The 14,403-nt window shown below is 38.1% G+C and overlaps 2 protein-coding genes across 5 annotated transcripts; one reads left to right on the top strand and one right to left on the bottom strand.

Moving 5' to 3' along the window:
• Nucleotides 1-2,906: 2,906 nt before the first annotated feature.
• xrra1 (X-ray radiation resistance associated 1) lies at nucleotides 2,907-10,419 on the bottom strand. 4 transcript variants are annotated; one of them, XM_042431570.1, is made up of 18 exons: nucleotides 10,333-10,419; nucleotides 9,857-9,960; nucleotides 8,804-8,952; nucleotides 8,646-8,717; nucleotides 8,474-8,546; nucleotides 8,263-8,360; nucleotides 7,684-7,832; nucleotides 6,606-6,710; nucleotides 6,369-6,487; nucleotides 6,194-6,246; nucleotides 5,955-6,044; nucleotides 4,756-4,849; nucleotides 4,549-4,667; nucleotides 4,052-4,225; nucleotides 3,711-3,870; nucleotides 3,483-3,598; nucleotides 3,275-3,380; nucleotides 2,907-3,186 (listed from the first exon to the last, which is right to left on the bottom strand). In XM_042431570.1, exons 2-18 carry the CDS (start codon nucleotides 9,957-9,959, stop codon nucleotides 2,969-2,971), a joined length of 1,998 nt encoding a protein of 665 aa, XP_042287504.1. In that variant the 5' UTR covers nucleotide 9,960; nucleotides 10,333-10,419; the 3' UTR covers nucleotides 2,907-2,968. The 4 variants fall into 4 exon arrangements, with proteins under 4 accessions (XP_042287504.1, XP_042287502.1, XP_042287505.1 ...); XM_042431568.1 differs by having other exon boundaries at nucleotides 10,337-10,418; XM_042431571.1 differs by lacking the exon at nucleotides 10,333-10,419 and having other exon boundaries at nucleotides 5,955-6,032; nucleotides 9,857-9,959.
• On the top strand, nucleotides 10,372-13,431 carry LOC121910367 (sialidase-3-like). The gene is made up of 4 exons (XM_042431573.1): nucleotides 10,372-10,463; nucleotides 10,595-10,781; nucleotides 10,951-11,203; nucleotides 11,302-13,431. The coding sequence occupies exons 3-4, from the start codon at nucleotides 10,979-10,981 to the stop codon at nucleotides 12,304-12,306; spliced, it is 1,230 nt and encodes a 409-aa protein (XP_042287507.1). The 5' UTR covers nucleotides 10,372-10,463; nucleotides 10,595-10,781; nucleotides 10,951-10,978; the 3' UTR covers nucleotides 12,307-13,431.
• The last annotated feature ends 972 nt before the right edge of the window (nucleotides 13,432-14,403 follow it).

The following is a 14,403-nucleotide window of genomic DNA, read 5'->3' as shown; positions in this document are numbered from 1 at the left end:
ATAGTGAAACTGCCCCAGCCACTACTACTATGATAAACTGACTTACTTGGGTAAAAAATGCCTGGAGTATGTGGAAGCAGGTCTAGTGGTAGTATTGAAGTTTATACATAAAGCAACAACATTTTCACACAGTGTAAAGTGGGTAAATTGTGCTAAAATATGAATAACCAGGCCAATAATCAATCATTTTCTCCAGACTTGTGCTTGCTGGTCATGTTCAGTGGCAGCCTCGCAGCTGCCTACCATTGTTCTGTTGAAATTTCATGTCTTGACAGATTCAAGCATCAGCAAGTTTGATGAGTGCGTGATGATCGATTGATCGGACTCAGAAAGGTATTTACCCTTCTGACTTTTCTCCTGATGCCATGAGCCAATTCTCTTTGGATAGTAGAGAACAGTAATGATGTATGTGTGCAACCATGATGTATTTGATGCTTACCCTTGGTTGATTGTTTTTACATATTAGTGCATACAAAATAATCTGGAAAGTAAAAATTTGGCAGGGAGGGGCAACGTAGGTTTATGTTAAGAGGGGACAAACACAAGCAAACAAAGAAAGAATCTGTGTATCACAACAGAGTTGATGTTATTCTCAAGCATTTTGTGAACATGCACATGTATGTAGGAAAAGATTGTTTCTGAGTGTACCTAAGAGGTTTGAGAGGCTGTGGTGAGGTCAGTAACTGCCTGGCATACAACAGCCGCTATTGTGACTGATCATTTACCAAAAACTGTGGAAAAATAACACGTATAACAACCTCTTGCACAATAGTACATGTCCGTTTTGTTCCGACATCAAAGAATTCCAACATAAAAACACTGCGCTTTTGCAACATAGATGCTTGACACAGTAATCATTATCACTTCAAAATTACTTGCAACTTTCTTTTTTTTTGCAACAACTTTCTGGTCAGGCAAAATAAATTCATGCCAGGACTCACTGGCTGAAGAACAAACCCCATCTTGTTACTGACTGCAACAACAAATCCTCATAAGACTTTTACTTGAGTTATACTGGAGGCTGGAGAGTGCAATAAAAGTGCTGTGGACAAAATAAAACTTAAGAGATTCTGGTCTCCACGTCCAGGTTTGCTTTATTACAAGCCTGGCCAGTTGTTAAAAATTCGCTTGTTAGTGTAAAAGTTATAAATAAATAATTTTATATTGGATTTGAATGTCACTCTGGGATTTTTCAGTGGAATTGCATCTTACCAATCTATATATCATAAATCAAGACATGGATCCACAACAATTTTTGAAAAAGATTAAAAAATGTAGAATTTTTTAAATTCTGTACATAACACTGTAATGCATATTATTTACCATAAATACACACAGAAGCTGGGAAATATTCACACATGGTCTCAATGAATGTAATAATGTGGAATCCCATGAAATACCCTCAGAATTATGATTTATTCCACCTGGGCTGAATGTGCATTCCACATCTGCAAGCTGCTCTGAAATAATTGAAATCATATGACGACCGTGACAGAAACGGGGAATGAACGACGAAAACAAAACATGACATTTTTAAAAAAGCTTCCATTGTAAGACAGTAGGAAGGTCACATATGATAATTTATGGTGCAATAAGACATAATCATTACTTTCCATCACCTACAGTTTTGCAGTATAAAAGCTCTCTTGCCATACAAAAGGCCACCTCCGCAGCTTTTATCCACCACTATTCAGTGGATAAAAGGTCCACCAGGTTAAAAATTAAATAAATAAATTATATATATATATATATATATATATATATATATATATATATATATATATATATATATATATATATATATATGCCGTGTCAACTGGCTCAAGGGTGTGCAATATTTTCAAAAAACTGCAGGCTCTAGTAGTGACTTCATCACTGCTTTAAATTAACACTCATGGCAAGAATGCTGCTGCTTTAAGCTGATTCTCCTATTTGTTGGCGTATTTAGGTCAAATATATTTCAAAGTTTTCCAAAGATCTAAGGCAAAGTCCCCATTTAAAGAGTAATTGCCCCAAAATATGAACAAACAAAACTTACAGGTGATCTCCTCAGAAGGGCAGAGTAGAGGCCTCCCAGATGAACACAGGAACTCATATCCTCTGTATTAATTATTGCAGCCAGTTGTCTTGTATTGAAATTAAACACATGCTTGGATGTTCTGCGGTTTGCTTACAGAAACAGGTTTGACCAGAGGAAACACCGAAAGATAAAATAAATGATTCCTTTTGGATGTACAAGATTCAAATGTACAGAAACAGTTTATCCTGACAGCTGAACTCTGTTGGCAAACAGTTTATGCATACTGTGCATCCTGGATTGAATCTGCTCATAGCAGTGGTGGTTGCAGCTGCTCGAAACACTTTGTGCTTCTCACAGCATTAATCACATGGAAACACTGACATGTCAGTGGATGCCACAGTTGCAAATGAGGCTGGAACAGCAACTGGGCAAAGTGGGCCTGGACCATCAGGGGGCCCGAAGACTCCAAATTCATCAGTTGGCAGTTTGATAAATTGAACATTTGTTTGTAATACTTTATGTACAAGTAAAGAACAATAGTTTTGAGGCCCTATTGTAAAGGGGCCTCAATCTACCCTTTATCATTTCACTTTATTTGTGCTTGTATGACACATATTCCTAAATGAGTTTGTGATTACATTATCATAAACAAATGATTAATTACCAACTAATACATACACAGTGCACACAAAGAAGCAGAAATAGGGGGTCAATAGGGGACCACAGCTCATTTTTTGTGGTTTTGGGCCCCCTGGCGGATTAATCCAGCCCTCATCACACTGACAGCTTCGTCTAACTTACAAATAAAGTTTCTCCTTACAGGCAGTTTCATGTTGACCATGAGGAATCAATCTGTGCTGTTCAGTAAAATAAACAATATGCATGATTCACCAACAAGAACTTTTTATTTCTGACATACTGTAGGTTTGGTTTTCTACTGGATACTACTCAGACTAGCTGTACGCCATCATCAACACTTTCATTTGAATTCTGCACAGGTGGAGGTTCAGCTCTGCTTTGCTCGGTGTTTCTATCAGACTCGATGCTGGCTGCTTGTTCCATTGTTTTCTTGTGGACCATCTTGTACTTTGTCTTCATATCCCTCAGCAGCAGTAGAGCCTCCTTATGTTCTTGCTTGTTAACACATGTGCCGTGTATGGCACCACCTGTACAGAAAACAAAGTGTAGGATATGAAAGGTAAGGTCATGAAAAGTAAAGTTTGCTGACATTTATTGTATCTGAAATGTGCACACTTAAGGAAGCTTCTCTTATTGTCGTGCTCTCTTTGATTTCCTTGATCATTTCATTGACTCTTTCAGTCGGCTGCTTTATTGGTTTCCAAGGTGGCAGCTTCTTCACCTGTGTATAGAATATTTTAAAGTCAAAACATTAAGGCGACAAAAGTCTTTTTTTAGTTATGAGTGTGAATGCAAAGGATTTTTGTGCTGCAAAATATCGAACCCTTTTCTCTTTCTCTTTGTACGGTGTCTGGATGCTATCAAGTTTTGGTTTTGAGTCTCTGTAAACATTAAGATTCTTCAGTGTGTGTTCCAGCATTCGAACAGCTGTCTGAATTCCTGTTGAAGGGGAAAGAACATGAATATTCCCCTTCACTATGGGGCCGAACATTTTAGGGCTCTAAGAAAATCTACAGAAATAAATAGCTGCAGGTGAAACTACAGTCCTCACCAACGGGCTCCACCACATCAGGATCTGGTTTTGCATCCATCAACATTTCATAGCATGTGGATTTTTCAAAAATAGCATCATCCTTGTTTCTCTTCTCGTTCTCTGCAGTTTCTTTCTCATCCAATTGAAGATCAAACTCATGGTCAGGAATGTCTGTTGCCTGACAATGAAACAACAGTAAAAATTATTCAAAAACACTGAGACAAAGAACGTGCCTAGGCACTAATCCACCATGTATTTTTGAGAGGCATTTATAAAGCCAAAGGTTACAGAATTTATATTTCTTAACCAAGAAGAGCCTTGAATCCTTGAAATGTGAAAATCGGAAAAACTGACCATACCTGAGTTACAAAGAAGTGCTCTGCATTTTCTCTGAGGGTTTTGTCTTCATTATTCTTGCCTTCAGATGCTGGTGTTGTCTTGAGAGTCACCTCACACTCCTCAACCTGAGTTTTAGGACAAGGTTTATTCATCAACAATGGCTTCTTTGACACTTTTTGGATCCTTTTCTCCACCTATAACACCAAAATGTAAAAAAAAAAAGAAAAAAGAAAAAAAAGATGAAATTGTTAATTTATCATGATAATCATTGATTTTTGTCATCATAAAAACTATGTAAATCCATTTTGTTGACTCAAATGTTTAACTTCCACGTGTTACCTTGAAGAATCCCATGTTCCTCTAACGCTACAACTCGTTTTAAAGTTCATTTTTTGTAGTAGTAGTGTAGTCAAGCAAGGTTTTATATAAGGGATTCTGAATGAGAGCAGCCACTGTATATTTTGGTGAAATCTGGAGGTTAAATTATCAACACTGAACAATGCAGAACACATCAAACCTTCCATTTTAGATGAGTAGAAACCTTCAGTGGGAGCTTTACAACTTCTGATGTCTTTTTACGCTTTATTGTTATCCCCAGTCTCTCTTGGAGGTAATGCGTTAGTAAGGGAGGGTCTCCTGTACGGAAACAAAAAACATAGAGGAGATTCGAGCCTTAGATGTAATCTTTAAAAAAATTTATGAGGAGAGAAGAGAGGAGGATTACCGCTTCTCTTTGTGGTCAGAGGGTTGCGCTGAATATCAATTTCTTGAAGCATCGGGAGAAGAACCACAGCCAACAGCGCTTCTTCCTCAGCAATCTGATGACAAGACATTGATGATACATATTAGTTCATTTATCAAAAGTGATCATGGCTTATTTATTTTTTAATTGAAGGAGAGTAATTATATGTACATTATATAGGTGCAAAGCTATCAGAAAACGGCATCAATGAAAAGAGGTAACACCTGCACACTACAAGCCACAAAAGTTTAATAATGACAACATTTCAATCCTACTTGGATTCTCATCAGGTCAAAATGTTTAAAAAATGGAAACCACACCCATATTTATACATGCACACTAATAGACTGACAAGCTCTATGATGACCCAGGGTGATAAACAATTAACAATTCAATAAAGTACATAGAATAAAGCAGTAATACAAAAGCCATACTTCAAAATATCAAACATGCATCTTATATATAAACATTATACCAGACTCATCATCATATATCAGAATCTACATCACCTACATTAAAAAATATATTGTATGAAGTTAGAGGGAAGAGAGAAGAAACCTTAAATTCTTGTACAGAAATTGGGTCAACACCTTTCTGTAAAAAGTTAACTAGATCAAATAACAATAAAGAAACAACACACCTGTTGAACTTAAAATTTAACATTTTTTTCATTTTTTCAAACATGTGTGTCAGGGTCTAGAAATATACAATATATATGTATGTGTATATACATATATATATATATATATGTATATATGATCTCATACTCTTGATTCAGACCTCTAGGTGTGAGAGTCTGGAGAGTGAAAATATAAAAACCTTCTCTTTGTACCACTGGGTTACACTGGTCCTGGGTTCAGATGCAGCTCCTGTACTCTGCTATCCTGTTTTTAGCGCTCTTTGTGTTTTTCCTACATGTGTTAAACCACATGGGCATTTTATAAGATAGATTACATTTCTTGTGGAACAAGATATAGTGCCATTAACTTTCATTGTTTTTTTCCTGTTATTGGGTGGGTGTATGTGGTACATTTAAATGTAAAATTGCACTGGGTGGATGAATCACACCAATAATTTCCTGGTGGAGAATCAAGGAAAGTTGTATTTTTAGTAGGGATGAGATCAAATTATTTATATACATATATATGTATATATTTATTTATATATAATAGCCAACACACCTTGTTGTCAGCTAAATTGAGGAACTGAAGCTCTGGCAGAGGCAAACTGGATCCTTTGCAGTACTCTTCAAAGTGTTCCTTGTGAGAGATCTAAGGTGAGTGACGTAGGACGAGTTTAAGAACTTTATTCATCCCCAGCAGGGTAATTAAAAAGTATGTGCAGCAGAGCATATATAATATAGATTATAGAAACACAGTAATGGAACATCTAAAAAAAACCCTCCTGTCCACCTAATTACCTGTGAGACTCTCTTGAAATTCTCATCATGGTTATGGTTTGGTTCAGGGTGGGCTGGATTGATGGGAAGAAAAAGACTGAATCAATATTCTTCTGAGGGTGTTGAGGGAACTCTGACATGCAGGTCCATTGTTAAGCTATGCAGAAATTACATCAAACACATGTTGAGCATTTACCAAGTCCCTCTTCTTCAGTTTGCTCTTCAATAGAAGTCTGCACAGGGTTTGAACAGCCCGTCAAGTGTAAATATGGTACTTCAGAGATGCGGTTCCCCTGCAGGTTTAAGTGTTTCAACCTGTAATTGACAATTAAGAATTCTTAATGAGTGTTTTCACAGAGTTTGTTGTGCATTGTAATATACAGATCTGACTTAAGTTTAAAATACTATATAAAAACTTTAACCATGTTATGACCTCTTAAGGTTTGCAAGACTGTTGAAGACCCCAGAAGACAACTTGTTATCATCAAGCATCAGGACCTCAAGAGCTTTAAAGTGTGTGTCTTCTTCTTTAGCTGGCCTATACAAAAAAAACATTATAAAAATCCATACATACACCAGTGAACACTGAATGCATGCAAAATGCAATCAAATTCATAAAGTTACAGTAACACCATTTTCTGCTAAACTCCTCAGCTGCAGAGCAGGTGTACTGAACGTCATAACATTTACTTCACCAGATGCATGAGTATGAATTTGGAACATTTGTGCACCCTCTTTTGGTCAGTTTGAAAACTTTAAAATGCATCTTCAGTTTTTGGCCGTTAACTTGTTATGAAATCATAACCAACGTTCTGATTAAGCATACTGATAAGCATGATTGATACATGAGCACTTAGCCTGCCAAATGATGACTGACACACATGGTTTGACTGATGACTATGAAACTTGACATTTTTATCAATGTTTGGATCATTGTTGGTTAGAAATCTTTGGAAATGTTACTCTTCATTCATACTTACATACATTTTGCTGTGGGAAATACGTAACGAAACAGGTTAGTTGTCTTCAATTCTTGCTCAGCTTCTCCGTGAATCATAATATTTTTTTTTTTTATATGGAAAGAAGGCTTTTGGCCGCTCTCTCTCTCACTGGCTAAACAGCCATTACACAAAGCAGAGTCAGTGCTTGACACAACTGACCCGTGTGTGAAGTTGGGATAGAAAAGCAGAATCAGGCTCAATAGTTCAATCAATTATCTACTTGTGTTTTTGCCATTTTTTTTCCAGAACAAATGAGCAAATACTTTTAAAAGATAAGTGGATTAATTTAGTTGATTTTAGCATCAATTTACATTAAAGTAGATGGACAAAAGGCTGAAACTATTAGCACAGAAGAGCAAATTTATGCACTTTAACGCTGAGCATGTGAGTTGACCGGATAAGTTGTGTGATCACAAGTGAAGCATTTTTTTATTAGTAGTAACACTATGAATAAAATGAAAACTCTGCACTTAGACACTCATACACTGCTGCTTCATGGAAAATACTAACAGCTGAGTGGGGTCATGGTTTGAGGAACCAAGATTAGGTGGAAGATGGTGAAGCTGATTTCCAGTCAGATGGAGAATTTTTAGATGCGGAAGCCAACCGATGGAAACAATATCATCAGCTGACAACCTGTTGTAGGACAAATCCAGAACCTATGAGGATTCAAATGATTTATTTAGATACACATAAACACATTGAGAAGACAAAATAGAAAAGGAAGAAGAATTATAAGCACCCATTAGCAGTGTCTAAGCATGATATATTGCAATTTTGCAAAAAATAATTAATTACTAATTTTACCCTCCTCACTCATCATCCAGTTCAAACATCAAACAGTTACAAATATTAAAAGAAATCTGTTTTTTAAGTCATGATGTAGGCATCAGTAGTGAGACACAGTTGAAACTGGTGGTACATGGTGTCTTTGTCACCAGTTAAAATCAAAGTTCTTCCATTATGAAAGAACTGCAGGTATAAAAGAGATGACAAAGGAACAGAGGGAGCAGACGGAAGACTAGACAAGTCAAATAAAATTGTGTATTATTTCTGTAATGTTAAGTATGTCAAAGTCAGTTATCTTACCTCAAGATGAGGGAAGTCAGCAGCATCAAAAGTCATGTTGCAGAGCCCATTTAAAGACAGATTGAGTTCTCTTAAAGACACAAAACTGCTGAAAGACCCTGAAGAGAAAAACAGTGGACATTTCTGGAACTTTTGATGCACAAAATCTTACTCAAGGTAAATGTGATATAAATAAATGTAAAGTAAATGTGAAGATATTAAGAATAATCACCTAAGGAGAGGGAGTTAACAGATGCATCGATGTGAGCGACATTGTCAAACAGTTTGAGGTCCTCTGGCTTCACCTGGGCACAGTCAGGAAAAAAAGTCAGAAAAAAAGTTGTGATCTTTCTACCCAAAGACTACAAAATAATTTTGACTAAAATGTTAAATATGATTCTTACAAGGTTCAGTTTCTGCTCACTGATGTCAACTGAGCACAGCTCGGATGGCTTATCAACACAATGTAATTGAAGCTACAAAAGAAAGTTTAAAATTGTAATTGCTTTGCTATCTTTTGTCAAATAGGCAGTTATCATATAAGTAGATTTCAGTGGCTTACCAGGAAGGGTCCATCTAATGTATTACCATGAGGATTATCAACCACCCTGCTGCTCTCACATTTTTTATAATTCACGTTTATTCTTCTGTGCAGATTCCTGTATTTCTGCTCCTCTGCCTTTCTGTAAGCCACAAGCCAATGACCAGCACCTAGGAAGGAGAGTCAGAGTGAATAAAATCACGTCAGCAGGTATTGATTGAAGGTTTAAAATGTATACAATCAGGATCACTAAAAATCCAACCATCTGCCATCAGATAAATCAGAAAATAAATGTACGTACTGTTGACAAATGTGTCCGTACTGTATGTCCCACATCAAGGAGATATTTACTGAGAATACAAATCCTTCATTATTTTTCCAAGAGTGCATGAGACAAATAGACTCTTTGGCTCATTTTCACTCAATACTTCTCTGGTTATAAAGACAAATGTGATTACAGTACATTGTAAAACTGTGTCCTGTTTCCTTATAATGTTTAGTTGACCTACAAAAGTCCCTCAGTGTGACTAGATGTCTGTAAAACTGGTGCAACATCAGTCTCTGAAGTGCTGTGTTTGAAAATTTGATCCATCCACTCATGTTGTTGAATATTAAAATGACCGTGCTGCCTGTTTGTAATGTTATCCCGTTTCATAGATTAATACTCTCATAATTTATTCATTTCTGCCTGCCTGCATACATATGATATTTATTCAGCTGCATGGAAACATACAGACAAAAAGGCTATTTATCACACAAAGTTTATAGGCACATAACATGTAAAGCATTTTTATTATTAGCCTGAACTTTGTCTCCTCAAACACACCCCTCCTCCCAGTAGATTAACCTTAACACCTTAACATGCTAAATGTGCAGCCATCTGTGGCATCAAACGTTTGCCAAAATATTATGATATAAAATAATATTTATTTTTATATGAACTATTTTATTAGCCCTTTTCAATAATGTCCTGTATGGTTTGTTAGTGTCTTTGTCTCTGATCATTTCGAGTATGTTGGCTAGTTATTGTCTTGCATTCAAATTAAACTTATTAAAGAATTGAACTTTACTCACCTTCTTTTCTTCCACGGAGAAATGTCTGGGCTGGGAAACATTTGGTGGGATTTCTCTGTCCATCATCAAATTTATGGGATGCAGCCATTGATGCAGCTATCATCCTGTTTGCATGTGTAATCCGTTTACACCGGGAGAAAAAAAGCTTTTTACGCAAGTGTTATTTACACTTATCACGAACGGAGCGGGAAAAACTACTCTCCACAATATATTTGATCTTGAGTTACACTGTGGTGCTCTGTCGCCTAGCAACAGCATGAAAGACGAGAGCGCTACCTCCCGTCCAGCAGGGGGCGGTACGGGTTAGCTTTACTAGCTTATAGACGAAGACGGTTAAAGATTCAATTCAATGATAAGATAATAACCCGCCTAGCCCGCATAAATTATTTGAAAACACTAAACATCTATTGTTATGGAGGTGCATCAGTTTTTTTCCGCAAATATAAACATGAAATTATTCACCAAGACGAACTTACGTACAATTCGTGTTCGTTTAAACCGTTTAGCTAGCTGGCGTCTAATCAGAAGTAACCACATTGCGCATGCGTGACACTGGATGCTGGACTCACTGCAGAGGATTGTTTTCGATGGCTTCTATCTTCTAACGGTTAGTAGTCACCTTGTTTGTTATTTAGATATGGTGCTAGCACAATAAAATGAGAAAATACATGAATAAACGGAATATGTTGGAGCTCTGTCTGATGTAGCGAGTTAAAAAACGAATTCTGGTTTGTTCAGGACGCGACTAAGCGAACACGGAAGTGAGTGTGAGACGCCTCTCTCTTCGGTGCCGTCTTCTTTTCCAATGAACCCGTAGCACCAGTGTCGTGAATACCAGAGGTCCCTGGTTTGGCGTGAAATTAGACGGTAAAATGCCGTTCACGCAGAGATCAAGGGTGACAGATGTGAAGAGTGACCAGTGAAGGTAAGGGCTTTGTTATGCACGCACAATTTGCATCGCATGCCGTTTGTAACATTGCAGTCATATGAGGAACTGTTGGAGTGTGAACTCTTCCTGTGACTCTGTGCTTGTTGTTGTAACCTCTACTAAAAAAAATCAAAACAAGCTAAGACTTGTTATACATCTGGAACAGATTCTGTTCACAGGAACTCTGATCCATCATGGGAAACTCACCATCAAAGAATGTCACTGGAGAGGAACCGGTCAAAACAACTTTATTTGAAAAGGAGCCAAATGGGATAACATACAGAATTCCTGCTCTTATTTATTTGAGGCACAGTCACACCTTCCTCGCCTTTGCAGAGAAGAGATCCTCGCCCTCTGACTGTGATGCAAAAAATCTTGTTATGAGAAGAGGGACGTTGAGAGATGACGGATCTGTTCAGGTTATTATTCACACCCAGTAACCAGTAGATTGCTTTAATAGTGACATTATCCATGCTCATGTTTTTAACTGTTGTCGTTTGTCATGTTTTTTTTCCAGTGGTCGTTAAGTCAGGAGCTTTTAACAGCATGTTTACCACACCACCGCCCCATGAATCCTTGCCCTGTGTATGAAAAACACAGCAAGACATTGTTTTTATTTTTCATCTGCATCAGGGGAAACACCTCAGAGAAGAAGCAGATCTCCACAGGCAAGAACAAGGCACGTCTCTGCTGTGTTAGCAGCAGCGATGACGGCCAGAACTGGAGTCAAGTGAAAGACTTAACAGAGAGCGTGATCGGTGAAACTATCCACAAGTGGGCCACTTTCGCTGTGGGTCCGGGCCACGGTGTCCAGCTGGAAAATGGAAGATTGATCATCCCAGCCTATGCCTATTACGTCCCTTACAGATGCTGTTCCTTCCCTATTCCTTGTACAGTCTACCCGCGGGCTCTGTCAGTATTTAGTGAGGACTTTGGCCAGACGTGGCATATCGGTAAGATGCTTCGAAAAAAGTCATGTGAATGTGAGATGGCGGAGATCATAGATCACGAGGGCAGGAGTCACCTTTACTGCAATGCTCGTAACACTGGACGCCACAGATGCGAGGCCCTGAGTGAAAACAGCGGCGTCTACTTCGACAAGCCCCACCTGGCTCCAGAGCTCGTGGAACAACGTTATGGCTGTCAGGGCAGCGTCATCGGCTTCCCTGCTCCTGAATTTGTCCCAAATGATGACGCTGAAAGCAAAGCATGCGGCACGTCTCTCTTGTCTCCAGACACGCAAACCTGGCTCCTCTTCATGCACCCAACTGATAAGTCTAAGAGAAGAGACATGGGTGTGTATTTGAACCGCTCCCCTCTGCACTCATCAGGATGGGACAAGCCCAGGATCATCCACAGCGGACCCAGCGGCTACTCTGACCTGGCTTACAACGGGGACAAGGATCAGTTTTCGTGCCTGATGGAGTGCGGGAAAGAAAGTGAACTCGAGCAGATTGCGTTCATGTCGTTTACCCTTAATGATGTCATGCAGGCGGGCAAGAAAGACAAGAAGCTGCACTGAATTGTGGTTGTTTTACTTCTGTATTTAAAGCTCTCTAACATTCTCCTGCAAACTAAAAATCCAAGCAAAAGCCACTAAATATGCTGTGCAGTAACATCTGTCTGTGTTTACTGTAGTACATTCTGGAGATGATGATGCATGCATTAGTCGTGTGTTTTGTTGTCTCCTTGTTTATATGATTAAAAAAAAAAGTAAATCAAGTCTTAATAGTATTAATATGCAACCAGCTGTATAAGGAAGGCAACTTTTCAATCGGATTTGTGGATGATTTGAAGCATGCCATGCCGGACTGTCATTTTTAAAACAGGCTTCGTATGTTGCATGTCTGACAAGTATTTCCTGAGCAGTGGAGAGAGTTTGCCTACCTCTTTTTATTTTCATATGACGACCATAGTAAAAGTGGAGCGTAGAGTTCCCTCCATGCTCAGTCTTTCCTTTACATTTAGTATACTCTGACTCACATATGCCTTCTACTCAACTGTTTAAACTTCAGCTGTGCCACACAGCCTGTCAGGGCACGACCTTCTCTGTGGTCTCAGATTCAGCCAAAGCCGGCAACAAAACTGGACAGAAAAGATAAACATTTGCTTTTTACTTGCCACATTCAGCTAATCAATGAAGAGACCGACCAAACTGTACCGGATATGAGTTTTTTTTAAGACAGTTGATGGATTAATAGAGAGAATTACTGTACTTTCTCCAAGCTAATTCTGTCAAAAGCTCTCGGGCTACTTTGTACTGTACACTGATTTTTATTACATTCATTTTCAAAAGCAATATTTCACTTGGTTACATTATTTTTGCATTTTCCAGCACAGTTACTATGATTTTTGTGAGCTGTGAAGTGCAGTATTATGATCAGGTATGATTGGCTAGCTCATGGTTATCAACTGAAAGCATGCAACAGCAGAAGAAGTACTATTTATTAAGCTACTAGGAAGTTGTGCACACAAAACCTTGTACTGAGTGATTTTAACATCCCTCTTTGCCTAATGTTATGAGGCATGATGCCTCCAGGTGGTTTCCACACTAGTTTCATTGTGTTTTTGTTGACTGTTGTGGAAAGTGACAAAACCTGCATGAAACATGTGTTTTAGTAGAAAATAAAAGTAACCTGTGATCACGCGGCTCGTGTTTCATTTCATTTTGTAGACTTTTTCTTTCTGATTACAGCTGACTGCAGGGATGAATTTAAGAAGACAAGTGAAATAATAATCATCTGTCAAACGGGGATAAAGGACCAGATAAGGCTTGGGTGTAGTTTTAAAAGCTGCTATGAAAAACACATCATCAGCTGCGGGGAGTGTTTCAGTCCCTCGGCAGCCTAAGAGGCTTAGGGCTGCAGCATGTTAAAATGATGTGAAGGACTTTTGTTGCAAAGTGATCTGTGGGGAGCTGAATGTGATTCAGCAGATGTGCAGCCAGCAGGGATGAATTAAGGACAAGGAAGAGCATTTCAGTCGCGGATGGAATGTGGATATTCAGTCTTTGTAAATTTTTCCACATGATACTGTTGAGGGAGTGATCGTCTTTGTTAAATTGCAATTAAATGAAAACTAGCTGTGTCCTGGCATGACTTAGATGCCATCTGTGAGTATCTAGACGAATAGAAATATAACAATAAAACAAATAGTCTCAAAGTACAACCCAGTGGATGTTACTGATAAAAAATACACCTGGCAAGCAGCCACTGCAATAATGCTGCACTCTTGATTAAAGCTCAAATGATAATGCAGACATTATTCTAAATTTTGTACTTTATATAAATGCCATGAAAAGACCAAAACCAACAATATATTAGTCTATCTGACTTTCCTACATCTACTGAGGACATAAATCTTTAAAAATGTCACAAATACATAGTTTTTTAATGTTTTTTTAAGCAAAGTAATTTCCTAAGACAGCTGATCACTGTGTTTATTAGCAAACGTTACTCAAACAGGAGTAAATAGTACATTTATGGAGGACTATTTTCAGCTGCGGATTAATACACATTTGGTGCTGTAGTGAGTAATTACCGTAGCAGGATTTTGTATGTGGGACTGACTCAATAAAAAACAGTGCCCATGTTCTTTGTAATGAAGGAACATGTTATGT

This window comes from Thunnus maccoyii, chromosome 13 (genome assembly GCF_910596095.1).
Source record: "Thunnus maccoyii chromosome 13, fThuMac1.1, whole genome shotgun sequence".
Classification (NCBI taxonomy): Eukaryota; Metazoa; Chordata; class Actinopteri; order Scombriformes; family Scombridae; genus Thunnus; species Thunnus maccoyii.
The sequence above is the reverse complement of the archived record's forward strand: the minus strand, read 5'-3'. Positions and strand labels throughout refer to the sequence as shown.